The sequence below is a fragment of the Pithys albifrons genome, chromosome 19, assembly GCF_047495875.1.
Source record: "Pithys albifrons albifrons isolate INPA30051 chromosome 19, PitAlb_v1, whole genome shotgun sequence".
Lineage (NCBI taxonomy): Eukaryota > Metazoa > Chordata > Aves > Passeriformes > Thamnophilidae > Pithys > Pithys albifrons.
In genome coordinates this window covers 11,726,779-11,748,792 of record NC_092476.1, presented here as the reverse complement: position 1 = coordinate 11,748,792, position 22,014 = coordinate 11,726,779, and the positions used below count along the sequence as shown (strand labels likewise).

Sequence of the window (22,014 nt, the reverse complement as noted above, 5' to 3'; positions counted from 1 at the left end):
TTAGGTATCAATGTTACTTTTAATTGGTTGAGGCATCATTTTTGCTTTGTGGAACCCCAAAAATAACACAGCCAACACAGTCAGGCCTTGTCCAGTGGGTGCCATCCATGTGTTTTGCCCTGGTTGTTTCCTTCACCTGGGCCCAGCTTGAGCAGACTTTGCATTGCTAAACAGGACTTGGGTTTTATCTTTTTTTCTCATTTTCTTTTTCCAGTTGCATTTGATAATTTGCAAATGGTTTTTCTTTGGATGGCTCTGAAAGTTTTTTTGTCTTTTCTCATTTAGATCAGGAATGTAGTTGCAAGAATCCTTATTCTCTTATATAAGGGGGTTGTTCTCAATGCAGGCACCATCCCCAGGGGACTTCACTGGCTGCTCCATCCCACTGCTGCTGCTCCCTGCCCTTCTCTTCCAGGCCTTTGCTGGATCCAGACAGTAAAACACTCACAGGACTGCTTAAAATTGTTATTATTTAGGGGAATTGCTTTTCTCTGAGTCAAAACATTTGCACAGTGGGAGCTGTGCTTTCCCCTCTGCTCTGCTCTCCTGACACCCCACCTGGAATATTGTGTCCAGTTCTGGGGTCCTCAGCACAGGAAAGATGTGGACCTGACAGAGCAGGTCCAGAGGAGGTCACAGAGATGCTCCAGGGCTGGAGCCCCTCTGCTCTAGAGCCAGGCTGGGAGAGCTGGGGGTGTTCACCTGGAGCAGAGAAGGCTCCAGAGAGAGCTGAGAGCCCCTTCCAGTGCCTAAAGGGGCTCCAGGAGAGCTGGAGAGGGACTGGAAACGAAGGATGGAGGGACAGGACAATGAGCAATGGCTTCCCACTGCCAGAGAGCAGGGATAGATGGAATATTGGGAAGAAATCCTTCCCTGTGAGGGTGGCCAGGCACTGGCACAGGTTGCCCAGAGCAGCTGTGACTGCCCCATCCCTGCGGGTCTCCAAGGCCAGGTTGGATGGTGCTTGGAGCAACCTGGGCAAGTGGAAGGTGTCCCTGTCCATGGCAGGGGACTTGGGATGAAATGAGCTTGTGTTGGAGTCCCTTCCAACCCAAACCAGTCTGTGATTCTCTGTGTCCTCTGGTAACTCCACTATCTGATGGCTCAACATTTGCAGAGCAAATGTCCCGTGTCATCCCTCTGGGAGCACCTTGGGCAGAGACACATTTTCTGTATCCCTTGTGTCTGAGTTGCCTCTGCCTGTCTCTGTGATGTTTCCTTGGGCTCTGGAGAGCTCAGTGTCACAGGGAATGTCCTCAGTGCCAGGCTCTGTGTTCCCAAAGAACAGCTGCAGGCAGATGCAGGGTCTGGTCTCCAGATGTTCCCCTGCCCTGCAGAGATGCAACATCGGAGTGGGTGTCACTGACTGTGATACTTCAGGGGGTCCCCAAGGGCACGGCAAGGGCATCTCACCCTCCCTGTCCTGCTGTGTGTGTCCCCCCAGGCATTCCACACAGTGTTCCAGAGGGCCCTGGAGAGGGCAGTGCCCGCCGAGGCGCTGCCAGAGCGCGTTCAGAGCCTCACCGAGAGCATCACCCTCTGCGTGTTCCAGCACACGGCCCGGGGGCTGCTCGAGTGCGACAGGCTGACCTACAGTGCCCAGCTCACCTTCCAGGTACCGCCACGGGGGGCAGGGGCTGGGTGGGATCCAGAATCCCAGAATCCCTGAGGTTGAAAAAGCCCTCCCAGCCCATGGAGCCCACCCTGTGCCCGATGCCCACCTTGGCAAAGCCCTCCCAGCCCATGGAGCCCACCCTGTGCTCAATGCCCACCTTGGCAAAGCCCTCCCAGCCCATGGAGCCCACCCTGTGCCCGATGCCCACCTTGGCAAAGCCCTCCCAGCCCATGGAGCCCACCCTGTGCCCGATGCCCACCTTGGCAAAGCCCTCCCAGTCCATGGAGCCCACCCTGTGCCCGATGCCCACCTTGACAAAGCCCTCCCAGCCCATGGAGCCCACCCTGTGCCCGATGCCCACCTTGGCAAAGCCCTCCCAGCCCATGGAGCCCACCCTGTGCCCGATGCCCACCTTGGCAAAGCCCTCCCAGCCCATGGAGCCCACCCTGTGCCCGATGCCCACCTTGGCAAAGCCCTCCCAGCCCATGGAGCCCACCCTGTGCCCGATGCCCACCTTGTCCCCCAGCCCAGAGCACTGAGTGCCACAGCCAGTCCTGCCTTGGACACCTCCAGGGCTGGGCACTCCAAACCTCCCTGGGCAGTCCCTGCCAGTGCCTGCCCACCCTTTCCATGGAGAAATTCCTGCTGCTATGCCCCCTGCCCCTGCCCTGGCCCAGCCTGAGGCCGTGCCCTCTCCTCCTGTCCCTGTGCCCCGGGGCAGAGCCTGACCCCCCAGCTCCCCCCTCCTGGCAGGGATTGCAGAACCAGAAGGTGCCCCTTGAGCCTCCTTTTCTCCAGCTGAGCCCCCCCAGCTCCCTCAGCTGCTCCCACAGGACTGATTCTCACCAATAACACTCACAAGTGCTGGGTTGGGTTTGAGTTGTCCTGACCAAAGTTGTTGGAGACAGTAAGACCTGCTTGCAGGACCTGGAGAAAAGGGCACAGCAAACTGCCCTGGGAGATTTATTGCTTTTATCCCCAAGAGATGTTTCCTGCATAGCTGCTGTTCCTTGTCAGGTATGTTTCTGTAATTTTTAGTCTACAATCTGAGCAAGGAGACCTTTGTGTATTCCTTTGCTGACACCAAATCCGATCAATAAATGGTGCTTGGCGTGACATTATGAAGTTGATATGAAGTTTGTACAGTGACTGACTGTGGAAATGCCTTGACATGTAGAATCACAGAATAAATAAGGCTGGAAAATACCTCCCACAATGCAGCTGTGAACGAAGGCTGAGCTGCTGAAACACTGCAAGTCTGGCTAACCTTAATTCAGTGATGGCCAAGAGGTTTTTAATTCTACACAACAAAATCCTGTGTGTAAAAGGAAAAGTGTATATCCACACACATATATACATGGGAAAAAATGGCCTCTAACAAGCTGTTTTGTTAATAAATTATCGGTGTGTGAAAAATCAGCTTCTATTTTGCAATGTCAGCTGTAATTCTGACCCACAGGACACCCACATTTTCTAACATACATCTCTAAACGAAGTGTTTAAGTAGCACACATTGTACTTGTAACTACAGTAAACACTGAAAGTAGTTAGTGGGTCCCTTTGAGGTGCCAGGAGCACCCCAGTGCCAGTGTGTGGAGGCAGGTGAGTGATGAGCACAGGATGCTCCCAGGTCAAAAAGCAGTTGACTCTTGAACCGAGTCCCTCGTGCCCCTTAGTGGTAGGAGCCAGGAGAGGTGCCAGGCACACTGCAGGTGCCACTGCCCTCTTGGCATCAGTGGGCTACAGCCCAGGATCTGTGACAAGGAAATGACACACTCCCTGCTCCAGCACAGGTATTTCCACCCCCCCAGAGCAGGTGTGTAGAGTTTTGGAGTTTGGGATGTCAGAATTTTGCCACTGCGCTTCGAGCTGGGCTCATCCATGGCTTTCCCTGATTATCTCAGCCCTGGCTCTGGCAGTCCTAATCTGTTTATTTCCAAAAGCCACCACTAGTACTAAAAGCATTGGAATGTTCCAGGGACTCTGCAGTGCCTGAGACCTGAGGGACCTTCTCATTCTCTTGGCGCAGGGGCCACGAGGGGGGTGAGGATTTTAGTTTGGGTTTTGTTGCTGTTGCTTCCCGTTTGGTTGATTGTTGTTTATTTTCCACAACATGCTCGGGAGGTCTCCATTTGGTTTCTACATTGAACAAGACAGTGAGAGGTGGCCAAGCCCCTGATGGCATTCCCTAGGGATGCTCTGGTTCCCCTCAAGGGAGTTCTCTGCTCTCCAGCTGTGGATGCCAAGCCCAGGGACTGCAGCACACCCTGCAGCCCAGCTCTGCTGCCAGGGACTTCTCCTTGGGATGTTCTCCATCCACCTGGATCACAGCCCTTGCCTCAGAGTTTTCCCAGCTTTGTTCCTCTTCTGTTTCCAATCCCCATCCTCATTCCTGGTCCTGTTTTGGGGGTGCCCAAAGCTCCTACATGGTATCACATCACACCCCTCCAACGAGGGGCACCGTGGACATTTTAGCCACACATTTGACAGGTACATGAGTTGAGTAATTAATCTGCTGGATTCTATTGCTGCTCAAGGATATGTTCTTTTCTTGGCATTACAGATACTCCTGATGAGTAAAGAAATCGACCCAGCAGAGCTGGATTTCCTGCTGAGATACCCAGCACAACCTGGAGTCACAAGCCCAGTGGAGTTCCTGTCTGACCATTCCTGGGGAGGAATCAAGGTACCTGAGCCATCAGCACCCTTTATCCTCCTCTAAGAGCCTTTCAGCCCTGCAGGGGGTCCTTCTGGCACTTGGTGAACCAAGTTCTGACCACAGAAAGGTCACAGACATGGCGAGTTCTGCAGGTACAACACTGTCTTGGTGGGCTCTTCCCAGGATGAGAACACCCTCTGGGGGGGTTGTGGTGGTGGTCTGTAAAGGACATGGAGGTGTCACAGCAGTTGGGAGGATGTGGGAACTGCAGATTGGCAAGAGCATCTTCAGAGATGTGCTAAACTCAGAGAGCTGCCAGAGCTGCAGGAAAACACTGGCATGGCAATGGGCGGGTCTGGCACTGCCATGGAGGGAGAGGGGAGGAAGAGCATGCCAAGGAGGTGTGAGTTATCTCATATTTGCTCCCATTTATCCACAGATGTGAGCAGTGCTGGGTTTGGATCTGATTCACCAGGGTGGGATTTGTTTTCTGGAAGGGCTCAAAATATTCTCCAACTTCCTCAGGTTCATTCACCCTTTGCTGGAGCTGAGATTGTGTCTTTTGTTTGGTTGTGGCTTCTGCTCAGTGTCTGGCACTTGGGGTGATTAAAGAATCACTTTTATTTACAGTGTGCTGCCTTTGTGGGGTATTTTCCTGGTGCTGTAAGGCAAGGAGTGAAACATCCAAATTAGTATCCAAATTGTCACCTGGGACTTTGTTTCTTCCCTTTCTCTCCTTCCCACATTCTGCATGGAGAATGGATCTGGTTCCTGGAGGGTGACCAGCCAGAAAATCTGCCTCCAGGCCCAAGACATCCCTGATATCTTTGCCTCTTTGTCTGGGTTTGGTGGGGCTTTCCAGAGTCTTGCAGAAGCCCTGGCATAAGGTGGCACATGCCCTTCTGGGCAAGCCCATGCTGGACTGGGCTTAACTGGGCAAACACTGTCCTTCAGGTAACACAGTTTGGCTCCAGGTTGCAGACTGAAGTTCAGGAGTCAAATAAAGTTGATATTTCTTGCACAGGTGACTCACAGTGATTCCATCTGGATCAAGTCATGGCTGCCCTGACCAGGAGTCACCTTCCCTGCCCCATCCCTGGCAGTGGGCACGAGGCCTCTGCCCCATTCTGCCTGACCCAGCCCATATTAAATGTCACAATCACATTTTCAGCCATAAAATAATCTTGGAACTTCTCACTAAACCAGCTCTGTTCAGCCTCTAAAAGGTGTATTTCCATAATAATGAAGGGATTTTAAAAAAAACATACACCCTTTCCTTAATCACCTTTTGCTCAGACAGCAGCAGCTTTACTTCTGTTCCTTCTTTGAAGACAAATTAAGTGGACATTTGGGGTCAGTGCATGTAGTCAGGAGCGCTCAGCCATCGAACTCATGAAACACAGGATTGCAACAGCATGTTCTGCCTTTGGCCTGTGCAGAGTGTGTGGCCTGTTGTGCTGGTTTAAAGGTAAACAGGCAGGAGAAACAAACCCAACACAAAAGAGATTATGAGTCAGAGTTACAATTTAATAACAATATTACAATAAATGCAATGGCACAAAGAGAAATTGGGTTTAACCCCCAACCCCAGCAGTCTAACCCAGCCCCCTGGGGCACAAACACAGGGGGGTTTGGTGGCCCCTGTGCTGAGCCCCACGTGGTTCCCCCGAGTCCAAAGGAAAAGGAGGTGACAAACCTGTTGGTGCAGATGATGGCACAGTCTGGTGGAGAGTGGTGGGCTCCTCCTGGCCACGGTCTGATCCTCCTCTCAATCCAACGAGTGATTCCCCAGTCCCCAGAGCCCAAGATTGTCTCCCCTGAGGTTTGGGTGGGAGCCCCCAGTGCCTCCCCCAGGGCAGGGAGTTCCGCACTGGGGGATCTGACTCTGGCAGTCAGGGGGGATTTTGGAATGGTTGCTGGCCCATGGGCAGAGCTGAGCCCTCAGGTGGGTGTGGAGGTGCCAAGGAGTCCCTGCAGGGCAGTTCTCCCAGCTCCTCTGCCAGGCTTCTTTCCCAGCCAGCTCCCAGCCTGAGGGCTCAGCTGTGCCCTGGGCAGCTGCTGCCAATGGGCCATTGGGAACAGATGCTGGGCAATGGCCCAGAGGGTTTGGAATGCCCAGCTTTGGGCACACCCACTCAGGGATAAACTGGGCCCAGCTTGCTGAACTGGGACAGCATCTTAGGAAAGAAATAATGTTTCTTGGCACTTGAGGACATGTTTTAGTGGTGATGCTGTTGATGGTTGGACTTGGTGATCTTTGAGGTCTTTTCCAACCTGAATAACTCTGTGATTCTGTTACCCCTGGAATGCCCAAGGATGCCTTTGCCACCTGTCTGCAGGTGGTACATCCTCCAAGCACCCTCTGGGTTTGCAGTTCTTTGTGAGCTCCCCCCCACTGTGGTGCCGGTCCCATTCACTGGGCATGGAATGGCCTTTGGTGTTCCCATTGTGCTTCCCCAGGACTGTGCAACTGCTGTGATGAGGCTGGTCCAATGCCAGCACAGAGCCATAAACACCAGAAGAAATAGTCATTAAATAATTATTAAGAGTCAGAAATTCCCAGTCATTCATTCCTCAGGATTTATTCTTGCCTCACTCCCACCTGGAGGGGCAGCTCTGATGTCTCTTGTGGCCAGTGACAGGACCTGAGGGAACAGCTGGAGCTGTGCCAGGGCAGGGTCAGGCTGGATCTCAGGGAAAGGCTCTTCCCCCAGAGGGTGGTGGGCACTGAGCAGGCTCCCCAGGGCAGTGGGCACAGCCCCAAGGCTGCCAGAGCTGCAGGAGGGTTTGGATGATGCTCTGGGGCACAGGGGGTGACTCTTGGGGATGGGCCTTTTCAGGGCTGACGGTTGGACTCGATGATCCTTGTGGGTCCCTCCCAGCTCAGAATGTTCCATAATCCTGTTATTCTGACACTCTCAGGAGAATGGGCCCCTCTGTGCCCAGAGAGCCCCATCCCTGCTGTGGGACCAGCAGCTGCTGCTCAGAGCTCAGGCTGTTGTCCCTGACCAAGGGCTTCCCCCTTGCAGCAGCCCCAGCCCCAGCAGAGCCCACCCTGTTCCCCCTGGGCCAAACCAGACTGGCAGTGAGGGGCATTTATCATGGAGTCACTGATGGGGGAGTCCCTGGGGCTCACTCTGAGGAGGGCAGGAATTGAGGGTGGGCTGTCCCTTCCAGTCCCTTCCCTGGTTCTCTTCAAGAGGAGCCCTTCCCACTCACCTTCCTCTTCCCTGCTGAGTCTTTGGGCTTTGTGGCTGAGATGGAAACCATGTGATGCCCAGAAATGCTGCTCTGCATGTCCCCTCCTGCCAGGCTGGGCCAGGGCAGGATGGACAGGTCTCTCAGGTGTCTCCAGCCCCAGCCTGCACCCCCTGCCCCAAAAGCTGCACAGCTCCAGGAGCTACTGCCCCTTCCCAATAATCTGCACTGATTTTATGTATTTCAGGATTTTCACATAGTGAATACCCTTCAGATTGTCTTTTGTGAGGATTGTAGTAGAGATTTTGCTATAAATGATATGGTTGGTATCAACTTTATTAGTGTTTATTTTCTGTTAATGTCTGTTGGTTTATTAGCCTTTGAGTTTTTGGCAATTCCAGTTACTTGAGGCTTGGGTTTAGTACAATCACATTTTGTCACAGACTGCTATAATTAGGTTAATTAGTCATGGCTTCTACACAGCTTATTAGCAGGCTAAAATCTCCTTTTCTTTCATCAAGAAGATTAAGTGCTATAATAAATTGTTTCTTCAACAAAGCTTGAGCAAAGTACATTTCAGATTCATATTTCAAATTCGAAGTGAAATTCAGCATTCTGCTAATTTTCCACAGAAACACTGAAAATGCTCCAGCCCAAAGGCCTCCTCTTGCCAGGGGCTTCTGGCCAAGATAGTGCCAACAGAAATCAATATTGATATTTGTGGCTTGTTCTGAGCCTCCCATTTTGGGCACATTAACTTCGAAAGAAACCTCATTACATGTTGAGGGCTCTGGGCATTCAAGTGGCCTCGTGTGACTTGGCTTATTATTTATTGTTGTTGGATGATTAATGAAGGGCATAACCCAATGGTCCCTTGCAGCTGGGCTGCTGTTTGCAGCTTGTGGTGCTGCAGCATCTGACACACCTTTAGGATTTAGTTGTCCAGCTTTTTTTAAAGTTTAGAACCAAGTTTCACAGGGCCTTTTGCTGTAAATCTCGAGCCAGGGAAGCCCAATATTCAGCTCTGAATGAAGAAACCCACATATTGGTTAGAAGGTTTGTAGGGAAGTCATGGCTTTTCTGAGAGGTGCTGATGGACTTGGGGAACACAGGGACATTTCAGGACCTTTGGTGTCAGTAGAGATGGTCATTTCTGTCCTAAGGGCTGTCCTTGCAGGTCCTTAGCAGTGACCTCTGGAGAAGGTCAGAGTGTTCTTTCACTCCTCAGGAGGTTTTCTGGCTCTTTTGAATTTCCTTTCTCACAGCTTGTACCTTCCTCGCCCTCTGTGCTCCCAGGGCCTGGCTTGAAAAGTTTTATTTCTGTTGGGACTTCTGAGAACATCTTTTGTGTTCATGCAAGGTTGGCCATTTCTCCTGATCTGGCTGGTGGTTTCCTCCCCAGTAAATGTGTGCACACACCTTGGACTGAGGAGATGGTGCTGCTGGAACTGCCCAGGCTCTGAGGCCACATGCAGATGGCCATTTGAATATTCCCATTTGTGATTGAATTAACATGGAATCCATCTAGAGATTGCCCTCTGGAGGGGTTTTCCTTTCCTTTTTTTACTTCTTTTCTTTACTGGAAGGTGTTCAGTGTCTTAAGATGAAGGTGTTGCTACCTAGATGGGAGCTGTGTTTTCTCTGTATTGATGCCCTGTGGTCCCTTCAGCCCTGTGTGAAGCCCAGGCTGCCTGTTGAGCCAGGCTTAGTTATACCCAGGTTTAGGAGAGACAGCTCCTGCCCTGGTTCTGCTCTGAGCATAGACATAGAATGACATCAGTGGGGTTTAAGTTGGTTTGGTCTTCCAGACTCTGTCCAGCCTAACAAGTAAAATGAGCCAGCAGTGGTTTCCTGGCCCTGGAAGCACCTGAGTCCATCCAGCAGAACTCCCCTCACCACCACCCAAACCACTGTTTGCTATGGGCAGCCCCTGGCCTGTCCCACCCCAGGTATTTCTGGGTGTTCACCAAAGTCAATGTGAGCCAGGAGGACACTGGTGAATTGTGCAGCTCCTGGTGAGCTCCTGCCTGGACATCTTCTGCAGGCACAGACCAGGGGCAGATCAGCAGGAGCGAGCACTGTGCATGTCACCCCTCCCTGTGCAGCAGTGCTGGTCTGGCAGTCCCACAGTCTGACACAGCCTGGCTCTGGGACAGCTCTGTGGGTGCATGACCGTGGTTCTAGTCCTGAGTTCACACCACGTGCCCACCAGTGGGCCTGGTTGGCTGAGGCAGAGCCTCAACGAGGCACAGTCACACCTGTTCAGCCAAGGCTGGTGTTTCAAGGGGTTCAGCAGAGCTGAACTTTGGATGTGCCTGGGAAAGGCCATCTGAGCATCCCCAGAGTGGAGCTGGGATCTTCTGGGGCTCCACCACAATGGACAGATCCAGTGGCCACGCTCTTGTGGTCCTCATTGGGATGGTTGCCTTGGCCCAAATCAGTCCTTTTGAGAAGATGAGGGTTGATCTCTGACCACACAGACTAGCTGGGGGTGGGAGGAATCACACAATCACAGAGTGTTCTCAGCTAGAAGGGACTCACCAAGATCATGCAGTCCAGCTCTGAAGGGCAAAGCCCATACAGGGATTGAACTCACCACAAGTGGCTCCCGAGGAGAGCTGGCCCAGACACCACTGTCTGGGTGTCCCCGTGGCCCCAGTGGTCCCTGCTGCCAGGCCCTCCCCTCCTCCAGCTCCACCCATGCCATGGGGAGCTCTGTTGCCCCGTGCCCTCTGCAGCTCTGTGTTCCTGATGGCCACGTGGCTCTCACCATGCCAGGCTGGTCCCACTCATGGTGCCAGGCTGGTCCCACTCATGGTGCCAGGCTGGTCCCACTCATGGTGCCAAGCTGGTCCCACTCACGGTGCCAGGCTGGTCCCACTCATGGTGCCAGGCTGGTCCCACTCATGGTGCCAAGCTGGTCCCACTCACGGTGCCAGGCTGGTCCCACTCACGGTGCCAGGCTGGTCCCACTCCCCATGCCAGGCTGGTCCCACTCACTGTTCCAGGCTGGTCCCACTCCCCGTGCCAGGCTGGTCCCACTCCCCATGCCAGGCTGGTCCCACTCCCCATGCCAGCCTGGTCCCACTCCCCATGCCAGGCTGGTCCCACTCATGGTGCCAGCCTGGTCCCACTCCCCATGCCAGGCTGGTCCCACTCCCCATGCCAGGCTGGTCCCACTCACTGTGCCAGCCTGGTCCCACTCATGGTGCCAGGCTGGTCCCACTCACTGTGACAGGCTGGTCCCACTCCCCGTGCCAGGCTGGTCCCACTCCCCGTGCCAGCCTGGTCCCACTCACTGTGCCAGGCTGGTCCCAGGGGCTGCCCTCAGGCAGTGCTGCAGCTCCAGGTTCTGCAGACTCATCTCCCAAACCTGATTTCCTTTGTGGCATTTCCTGTGCCTCTTCCTTGCTGGTGCAGGTGTGTCCCTGGGATAAGAGCAGCAGGAATACACCTGGTGGCTCCCATTGCTCCTTCAGCCCAATCATTTCCCTCATCTTTTCCTGAAGAGGAAGGATTTTCATTATGTAGATATGAAAACGCTGCTGAAAGGGCATTGTTAATAAATGTGGTGTGGAATAATGAGCTCTAAGTACTGAATTCAGCTTTGGAGGAGGAGCACAGCACTAGACAAAGTAGTATATCAGCTCCATATTTATAATTCTGCAGAATGCAGATGATAAGATTGTGTGTGGCTTATGAGATAAAACACCAAATCAGATAGTTTGCCTTTAAGAAAACAGGATTTTTTGGACAAAAGAGCAGAAATCTCTCTTCCAACTTTCACTTTTTGTACTTTCTAGATGTGGAAGTTTTTAATTCCTTTCAAAGATTCATTGTGACATGATCTGCTGCATCCACTGTGTTCTGTGCACGAGCAGCATCCTTTGATCAGGATGGTCAGACAGCAAAGGCTGCAGCTCACAGCTCCCTTCCACACTCAGAATTATTAGTATGCCAAAAATCATAGTCTCAATTAAATATCTTCCATTAACTCCCTTCCTCAGATGTACAGCTTTTTAGTGCATCTTGGAAAACACTGATTTTGACATTTCAATGGACACTTACCTGCTCTCATCTAGAAGTTTCCTGAGCACATTCTTCTCTCCTCTCTATGAAGTCTCAGAGAAATATTCCCAATGTCTCTCAGAAATGCTGCTCTGAAAATGTTTTTTTTTCCCCTTTTCCTTTTTAACCTGCTGGCAAACGATCTGATGCTTATCTGAAATACAGCAGAGATTGTGATCACATCAAATATGTAAAGATGCACCTTGTGGCTTGATTGCAGAGTGGAAATTGAGTTTTCCTGGATGCCTCCACAGCCTCTGGCTTTCAATGCACCCTACACAAAGGCTGCTGTCCCCTGGGCAGGGGGAATGGACATGTTCTTTCACCCCCTAAGTGGAAGGAGAGGGAATGAATGGCTTCATCCTGCCCTGGGGTCACACCAACCCCTGCAGCTCCAGGCTGGGGCAGAGCACCTGAGAAACTGCTGCTGGGAAAGGCCCTGGGGATGCTGTGACAGCGGCTGGACATGAGCCCAGGTGTGCCCAGGTGTGCCCAGGTGTGCCCAGGTGGGCAAGAGGGCAATGGCCCCTGGGCTGTGCCAGCCCTGGTGTGGCAGCAGGACCAGGGCAGGGACTGTCCCTGTGCTGGCACTGCTGAGGCACCTCCAGCCCTGGGGCAGTTCTGGGACTCTCAGACAAGAGACACTGAGGGGCTGGAGAGTGTCCAGGGCAGGGAATGGAGTTGGGAAGGGGCCGGAGCAGCAGCTGAGGGAGCTGGGGGGGCTCAGCCTGGAGAAAAGGAGGCTCAGGGGGCACCTTCTGGCTCTGCAATCCCTGCCAGGAGGGGGGAGCCGGGGGGGGAGTTGGGCTCTGCTCCAGGGCACAGGGACAGGAGGAGAGGGCACGGCCTCAGGCTGGGCCAGGGGAGGTTTAGATTGGATATTAGGGAAAATTTCTTTACAGACAGGGCTATGAAGCATTGACACAGCTGCCCAGGGAGTTTGGAGTGCCCATCCCTGTAGGGATTTAACAGCATGTGGCTGTGGGACTTGAGGACATGGTGGTGCTGCTCATATAGAGGTCATTTCTAACCTAAATGATGCTGTGACTGCCGAAGGTCCTGTTGGAGCTCCTCATGGCTGCAGTGTGGCAGAGCCCAGGACTGTGCCCCTTCCCTGGCACTGGTGGTTCCACAAACAGCTGGGAGGTTCCAGTCTCAGTGCTCTGCTCACTTCCAGCTGGGAATGCTCTCTGGAACCCTGATGGTAACACCAAGGTTTGCCTCTGCTGGGGCACACGAGGTGGCCTTTTGTGGAGGCTCCCATGGCCTGTGTGTCACTGCCACTGTGTCATACAGCACTTCAGGGCCACAGTCCCTGAGCAGGAGCCTGGGGCTCTGCCCTCCACTCAGAGCTGGCCAAGGCTCTGCTGCAGTCTGCTCTGAGCTTTGAGTGTTGCTTTGTAAGAAAGATGTGGACCTTCTGGGGACAGGATAGAGTGGAACAGTGAGGACTGTCAGGCAGCTGCAAACATGACTGTGGGAGGAGAGGCTGAGGGCAGGCAGGAGGAGGATGGCTGAGGGTCTCAAAACTGAGGGCACAGCACGGTACAATGTTCCAGCAGTGTCCTGTGGAGGGGAGAAAGCAGTTTGGTTTCAGTCAAAGGTAGTGGAAGGTACATCACAAAGCACCAGAAGAAAGATTCCCAGCAGACATGTGTCAAGTCTCTGTGGCACAGGGAAGGGCTGTGTCGCAGGTTTGGCCCAGCTGTTGCCAACCCTGGACTGGCCCCCCTTCCCCCTCCCAGAACCTTCCCAGCAAAGGAAAGGAGGGAATAAAACACCACTGAAAAGAAATGCACTCTAAAGAAACTGAACTGAATAAAAAGAAGAAATTATATTTTCTAACATTCACAATCCACACTGTACACACAATACAGAGGATCCCACCCCCAGGGGAGAGGGGAAGGGAGAAAAGGGGATTGATTAGCCGGGAAATAGGGAAGACACCAACCCAACCCAAAGAAACCGAATGAATCAAAACAAACACAATTAAAAACCTCAGGGAAGGGGAACAAATATGAAACAATCTCACCCAGGACAGGAGAACCACGAACAACCAGAGGGACCAGGTTCCAACCCCCTCCCAGCAGCTCCTCAGCCAAGGAAGGGAAGCCAGGAACCAAAACAACTCTCCCCCTGCTATGTGGAAGACACGTGTGGAATACTTGTAACCTCCTTAGATACAATGGTTACTGAGGAACCATGGGCCAAACCATTACAGGCTGGCACAGGTTGCTGCAGTCTCCATTCCTGAGGTTGTTTGAGCAGGTCTGAGGCCACACAAGGGGAGGATGGCAGGGGCTGAGGACACCAGCTCTTGGAGAAGCAGCTCTGCAGCTCATTCCCTCTTCTAGTCTGGTACCTGTTCTTAGGGCCAGTTCTGCTGCAGTGCCACCATGAAACCTGGAATGGGACCATGACACTGAAGAGCTGTGAGAAGCCCCATCAAGGGACAAGCCCATATGTGTATTTGTGTGTCAGGACAAACCTTGGGCTGGAGAGCTTTCCAGGAGGTGACATGTGGAGCAGATGCTTCAGCTGAATTCTCCTGATCCATGAGACATATTTCTCCTTCAGTTTTGCTGTGCATTGGCCCATCTGGGATTTGTAACAGCCAAATCCAGGGAACTTTTTCAGGAATACACAAGTGCCACCTTTCAGTTGTCACTGGGGACCCATGACCAGCTTCTGGTTCTGGTTGTGTATCCCCAGTTTGCTGAGGAGCATCCAAGAGTGAAGAGGAAATACTGAGAGTGTGGCTTGGCAGAACAGCCTGACTTTGCCCACTCTCAAACTCACTTGAACAACCTCTGCAGAACATGAAGGAGAATGTCAGCACAAACCTGGCTGGGAAACATCTCAGGCAAAAGGAGGAAGGACTGGTGGTTGGTCATAAGCAAAGATTCTGATGGCATCTCATTTCTGTCCCTGGTCCTTCCTGTCCAGTGGAACTGTCTGAAAGAAAGTCCTCATAGGAAGTGCTGAGTGCTGCAGCCACTGTCTTCTGATTTATGATACAGGTTTCACAGGAGATTTTCCGAGGAAAGGTAGAGACCCAACCCCTCACTGCTCAAACTGCTTCTGGTGTCCAGCCACACGGTGTCTTCCTGCTGTGGTGCTCCAGGAAGGCTCCTGCAGATGAGCAGGATGGTTTAGTACAGGGCCATGGTGTGGCACTACACACATTTTAACCCCAGCAGAATTTAGAAGCAGCAAAGAGTTCAAAGGGAGACAGGGGCGTTCTGAGCCATGGGCTTGCCAGTCTACTTCTATGCAAGAGAAATAAGGAGGGTTAAAATAACATTTTTGTGTTGAGAGGTGATTGAAGTTTGGCAAACCCATCAAATCTTCATTTTCACCTTTGGCAGAGATTTTTCTTATTAGTTAAATTATTCAGGTGGTGCAGCTAAACAGAATATAACACCTTCAGTGAATGTATAATGCAACCCAAAACCTAGGATGGGAGAGATGGCAAATAATCCATCATCTGCTACATTAATTCTTCTAGTTAACAGTAGTATTCAAATGGAGCAATTCATCTGCCTATATGTCTCCTTCCTGAATGATCCAATCTATCAATGGGAGCCAGGTGCAGGTCTGACTCTGCCATTCTTCCAGGAGCTGTCACTCTCCAGCTGTGGGGATGCTGCTTTTCCTAAAGACTTGTGTGCCAGCTGCAGAACATGAAGGAAGAAATTAAGGATATTCACAAAAACCTTTATAAGCAGTGCAGTTAAAACAGTGTGAAACCTTTCCAAAGTGTTTGGGACTTGATAAAATCACAGAGTCACTAAGGCTGGAAAGACCTCCAAGATGATTTGAGCACAAGTGCAATGAGGAGAGGCTGAGGGAGCTGGGGGTGTTCAGGCTGGAGAAGAGGAGGCTCAGAGGTGACCTCAGCACTGTCTGGAACTACCTGAAATGGGGCTATAGCCAGGTGGGGGTTGGTCTCCTCTCAGGAAACCAGCAAGAGAACAAGATGGCACAGCTTAAGCTCTGCCAGGGGAGGATTAGGTTGGATATCAGAAAGAAATTCTTTGCAGAGAGAGTGCTCAGGCATTGGAATGGGCTCCCCAGAGACGGGGTGGATTCACCATCCCCGGAGGGTTTTAAGATCAGATTGGATGTGGCACTGAGTGCCATGATCTGGTGATCACAGTGGGGTTGGACCAAGGGTTGGACTTGATGATCTCAGAGGTCTCTTCCAACCCAACTGTTTCTATGATTCAATGATTGGACTGAGTCCAACCTGTGACCAATATTGAGTCCAACCTGTGACCAATACCCCCGTGCCCACTGAACCATCCACATCCACTCATTTTAGAACTCCTCAGGGATGGTGACCCCACCACTGCCCTGGGCAACCTGTTCCAAGGCTTAGCCACTCTTCCAGTGAAGAGATTTTTCCCAATGCCCAACCTGAACCTTGGGACAACCTGAGGCCATTTCCCCCTGTCCTATCACTGGTTGCCTGGGAGAAGACACCAGCCCACCTCCCCACATCTCCTGGCAGGCTGCTGGGCATCAGGTTGTCCACAAGGCTCTGACATCCACATGGCTGCTCTGCTTTAACCCTGAGGCAGAAGGTCACCCATGAGCTGCATCAAACTCCTCAAGGCCATGGGCAGCCAGCCAGCTGGGAGCTGGGCTGTGGTGGGACCTCCCACACCTGTCTGGAGCTTCCTCCCTGGGACACAGAGCCAAACCAGGGGGACATGGCACAGCCCTGGGACACACAGCCAGGCCAGGGGAACATGGCCCAGCTCTGGGACACAGAGCCAAACCAGGGGGACATGGCACAGCTCAGATGCTTTGTGTTCCTGGGGTGATCTTACACGTGGAATCCAATGCTGGTGCTGGGATTATGACACCCAGGTGAGCCTGAGCAGCTTTGCTGCCAACCTCACCTGGTATCTGGGAATGATTCCCCTTCAGCCTGCAGGCCTGGCTTTCCAAGACCTGCTCTATCCCTGTGTCCCAGTTCAGCAGGTGGGCCCAGTTTCTCCCTGTGTGGGTGTGCCCAAAGCTGTGCATTCCAAACCCTCTGGGCCATTGCCCAGCAACTGTTCCCAATGGCCCATTGGCAGCAGCTGCCCAGGGCACAGCTGAGCCCTCAGGCTGGGAGCTGGCTGGGAAAGAAGCCTGGCAGAGGAGCTGGGAGAACTGCCCTGCAGGGACTCCTTGGCACCTCCACACCCACCTGAGGGCTCAGCTCTGCTCATGGGCCAGCAACCATTCCAAAATCCCCCCTGACTGCCAGAGTCAGATCCCCCAGTGTGGAACTCCCTGCCCTGGGGGAGGCACTGGGGGCTCCCACCCAAACCTCAGGGGAGACAATCTTGGGCTTTGGGGACTTGGGGACCACTCATTGGATCCAGAGGAGGATCAGACCCTGGCCAGGAGGAGCCCACCACTCTCCACCAGACTGTGCCATCATCTGCACCAACAGGTTTTTCCCCTCCTTTTCCTTTGGACTCGAGGGAACCACGTGGGGCTCAGCACAGGGGCCACCAAAGCCCCCTGTGTTTGTGCCCCAGGGGGCTGGGTTAGACTGCTGGGGTTGGGGGTTAAACCCAATTTCTCTTTGTGCCATTGCATTTACTGTGATATTGTTATTTAATTGTAACTCTGACTTGTCATCTCTTTCATGTTGGGTTCATTTCTCCTGCTGGTTTGCCTTTCAACCAGCACACCCTGCCATGGGTGGGAGTGGCAGCCTTCACACAGAGTTTAGTTGAGAAGGCCAAACTCCTCCTTAGTGAGGAGCCTGATTGTGGCTGGTCCAATCCTACCCCCAGACTTTGTCAACAGGTTCCATGTATTGAATCACTTTGTCCTGCAGGTTTTAATGATGGCAATGAGAATATTTGCACAAAATAAATCATTTATTATTACAACTGATGAGACTAAAGTCCTTAATCAGAATTATTTGCTATATATTTATTATATTTATGTATTTATTTTTATTATACATATTTTATATATTTATATATATTTATATTTCTATATTTTTAACATCATTTAATATATAGTATTCATTATATACTATATTAATTATTACTGTTACTATAGTAATATACCATATATTACTATAAAAGCCATATATAAAAGCCAACATTACGAGTAGTGCAGTCTAAGATAGCACAGTGCACTATACTAAAGCAATTATTGAAGCAATTATATTAAGTCTAACAAAAGAAAATTATTAATGAGGTTATTAATCAGAGATGGATGTAAGTCACTCAGACCAGCTCTCCTGGGGAGATCTCTTTCTCTCACCTCGAGGGGTGGCCTTGAGAGGTGTCCCCAGGGTGCCCTGAGGGAGGAATCTCCACTCCTACACCCCAGGAAGGCTCATGTTGGAGGAACCTTCCTGTGTGAAACACGACTGGACTTTCCTGGGATGAAGTGACTGACTTAGTCCCAGATTTACAGCAGCTTCTCTGCCATACCTTTCTTCCCAAAGCAGGATGTGGCTGGTGGGGCCATCCCTTGGGGCAGTGTGCTGGTTTAAAGGTGAACCAGCAGGGAAATGAACTCACCACGAGAGAGATTATAAGTCAGAGCTAAAATTTAATAAAAATATTACAATAAATACACTGACACAAAAGGGAAATTGCTTTCAAGTCACAAAACCCCAGCAGTATAACCCAGTGTCCTGGGGCACAAACCCAAGGGGGTTTGTTTGCCCTTGTGCTGAGACCCCTGTGGCTCCCCCAAGTCCAGAGCAAAAGGAAGTGAAAAACCTGTTGGTGCAGGCAAGGGCTGTGGTCTGGGTGAGAGCGGTGATCTCCTCCTGTCGAGGTCCTGCTGCTCCTCTGGATCCAACGAGAAGTTACCAAAGTCCTCTTACCCACCCCTTATGTACCCTCAGGGAGCACCCAGTCCCTCCCCCTGGGCGGGGACTCACACAATGGGTGATTAACTCTGGGAGCCAGGGGGTATTGAACTGTTGATGGCCCATTGGCAGCTCTGCCCTTGAACTGTTGATGGCCCATTGGCAGCTCCGCCCCCCCAGGCTGGGTGTGAAGGTGCCAATGGCTCCCTGGGCAGCTGCTGCTAATGGCCCATTGTCCTTGGGGAATGAATAGAGGGGGTAGAATACACAGCTTTGATCACCCCCACACAGTGTCAGCTGGTCCCTCCTGCTCAACTGGGACAGGCAGGTGCCAGTGCCCTTCCATCAGGGCAGCTGATCTCAGGGTCGGGTGCCCACCTGCTGAGCACCATGAGCTTCTCTCCTGTGGATCCTGCTCTGCTTAAAAACTGTAGCACAACTCATAAACCCACACCTCCTTAATTCTGCAAATGAAATTGTGACTAATTGCCAGCATTTAATCATCTCACAGATTATTAAAACTGTGAGAGTGTTAAATATCATTTATTTCCAGTGTTGTCAAGTGGTGTGATTTTTATAGAGAGATGTTTGATGCTCAGTGTGATCCACATAAACCTCATTTTTTGAGTAGATGGTAATTTTTTTTAAGGAAAAGCAAGACATACAAGGAGCTAAGACTGAAAGTACAAATCAGGCCTCAAAAGGCAGGCATGGCTTTTACAAAAGCCCTCACATTCCTTTACTTTGATTTCATTATGTCTCTTAAAAACCAGTCTCATGGCTGCTGGGGAAGCAACGAGCTGTTGGGAGTGTTCTGGCAGCACAGGCTTCACTGGCTCGGAATTCTTTTCCATGTTCTTTGTGTCAGTTCAGGGCACAGCAATGAGGTCATTTTGTCTTGCCTTGCCCCAGAGCTGTTCTCAAGTCCTGTGGCTCAGGGTCAGGGTGTTTGGAACTGTGGAAATATTGTAAAATACAAAGCAATCTTTTCTTTCCTTTTTTTTTTTTAAAGAATAAATTACTTCAGAGCCAAAGGGAAGAAAACATGGCAATAATATATTTATTTATTTAGATTTTTTTTAGGAACTTACGAAGCAACACCTAAACTTGAGGCCATTTTGAACAGATGGTGTCCCTAGAATAGTTGCCTTCAGTGATAAGAGCAAGTGTTTCTCTAATAAATTCACAAAAGCTTGTTGTGCTCTGTCTGCACTGGGAGAAAACTTGTGGGCAGCAGCAGTGGCAGCAGCCCCTGGAGCTGCTCTTTTCTCCAAGAACTCAGCCCATCCTCAGGGCTCTGAGGGCTTCATCTCCTCCATGTCCCTCCAGGAGTCTCTTTGCAAAGCCCTCTGGCCCTTCAGTGGCTCCAGGGCTGTGCCAGCGACACCTCCTGTGTTGGTTGCTCTGTGATGGGAATCAGGATTCCTGTCCCAAATCCAGGGCTGTGCTGGGGACACCTCCTGTGCTGATCTGTGGTAAGAACCAGAATTCCTGTCCCCAAGCCAAGGCTGTGGCAAGGACACCTCCTGTGTTGTTCTGCCATGAGAACCAGAATTCCTGTCCCCAAGCCAAGGTTGTGGCAGGGACACCTCCTGTGTTGTTCTGCCATGAGAACCAGAATTCCTGTCCCCAAGCCAAGGCTGTGGCAGGGACACCTCCTGTGTTGTTCTGCCATGAGAACCAGAATTCCTGTCCCCAAGCCAAGGCTGTGGCAGGGACACCTCCTGTGATGCTGTGGCAGGGACACCTCCTGTGTTGCTCTGCCACGGGAACCAGAATTCCTGTCCCCAAGGCAGGGCTGTGGCAGGGACACCTCCTCTATGGCAGGGACACTTCCTCTGTGACAGGGACACCTCCTCTGTGACAGGGACACCTCCTGTGACAGGGACACCTCTTCTATGGCAGGGACACCTCCTCTGTGACAGGGACACCTCCTCTGTGACAGGGACACCTCTTCTATGGCAGGGACACCTCCTCTGTGACAGGGACATATCCTCTGTGACAGGGACACCTCCTCTGTGACAGGGACACCTCCTGTGACAGGGACACCTCTTCTATGGCAGGGACACCTCCTCTGTGACAGGGACACCTCCTCTGTGACAGGGACACCTCCTCTGTGACAGGGACATATCCTCTGTGACAGGGACACCTCCTCTGTGGCAGGGACACCTCCTCTGTGGCAGGGACACCTCCTCTCTGACAGGGACACCTCCTCTGTGACAGGGACACCTCCTCTGTGACAGGGACGTATCCTCTGTGGCAGGGACACCTCCTCTGTGACAGGGACATATCCTCTGTGGCAGGGACACCTCCTCTGTGACAGGGACACCTCCTGTGACAGGGACACCTCTTCTATGGCAGGGACACCTCCTCTGTGACAGGGACACCTCCTCTGTGGCAGGGACACCTCCTCTGTGGCAGCGACACCTCTGTGGCAGGGACACCTCCTCTATGGCAGGGACACCTCCTCTGTGGCAGGGACACCTCTGTGACAGGGACACCTCCTCTGTGGCAGGGACACCTCCTCTCTGACAGGGACACCTCTGTGACAGGGACACCTCCTCTGTGACAGGGACATCTCTGTGGCAGGGACACCTCTTCTGTGACAGGGACACCTCCTCTGTGACAGGGACACCTCCTCTGTGACAGGGACATCTCTGTGACAGGGACACCTCTTCTGTGACAGGGACATCTGTGCAGCTCTGCCGTGGGAACCAGGACTCCTGTCCCAAAGCCAGTGGCTGGTCCACGTTGTGTTGCGTTTCCTCCAGCTGGTGGGGAACGAGAGAACTTTGCGTGTGTGAAGTGTGAGCCCCCAGAGCTGCTGCCACCTCAGCTCCAGATCAACACTGCTCATGACTTAGATAGAACCTGCCAAAGAAAACTGAAGTGATAAAGCAACTTTTCTGTGATTCAGTGAATGAAAGCCTGTTTTCTCTGAGGAAACCATGATCCTTGCCTTGACATGGTGTGAAGAGCCCTGTTTTGCTGGCAAAGTCTCATCCTGAGGTACCAAATCAAGCCTCTCCTGCTCCCACCCATCAGAGAGGATCGTGGGAGGGTTGCACAGCCAGGAGTGAGAGTCCTCCAGCCCTTTGGATCGTGTTTCATTTAGACCAATGGTTTTTGTCTCTCTCAATTTCCATGACAACTCCAAGTGACAAATGTGCTCTCCATTATGTGGACAAAAATAGCCCCATTGCACAGGTTGGTGTGCAGTTCCATCTGCTGCCCCAAAGTGCCATTCCTGCTTGGAAACACTGATATGGCACTGTTGGGCTGAGGTTCTTGGAGAAACTCCCAGCAGAGGTATTGAAAAGCAATTAATATTCACAGAAAGATCACTGATGGAGATTGCTTTCACTCCTCTGGCTCTTAAATAGCAGCACCTCTTATTAATACCATCACTCCTAATAAACGCAATTAAAATTGTTGACTAATGAACATTTTAGTGTTAATTTCTATAATACAGACTTTTTACTTGCAATTAGACCTTTCTTAATTCTGCAACATGTTGTTTGGGGAGAGAGAGAGAGACTATCATCTCTGATTACATGTCTGTCATTTGGTAAGAAAAAGGCAATTTTCAGAGTCTCCCTTGTTAACACCAACCAAGAGACTCCTCCAAGCAGCAGC

General features: G+C 51.7%; 1 protein-coding gene across 1 annotated transcript in view; it reads left to right on the top strand.

Moving 5' to 3' along the window:
• Positions 1–22,014, top strand: part of DNAH9 (dynein axonemal heavy chain 9) — a 205,871-nt gene that overhangs the window by 124,375 nt on the left and 59,482 nt on the right. The window contains exons 58-59 of the mRNA XM_071574021.1: positions 1,445–1,615; positions 4,179–4,301. Coding sequence (XP_071430122.1) covers positions 1,445–1,615; positions 4,179–4,301 — 294 coding nt within the window. The remainder of the gene's footprint in view (positions 1–1,444; positions 1,616–4,178; positions 4,302–22,014) is intronic.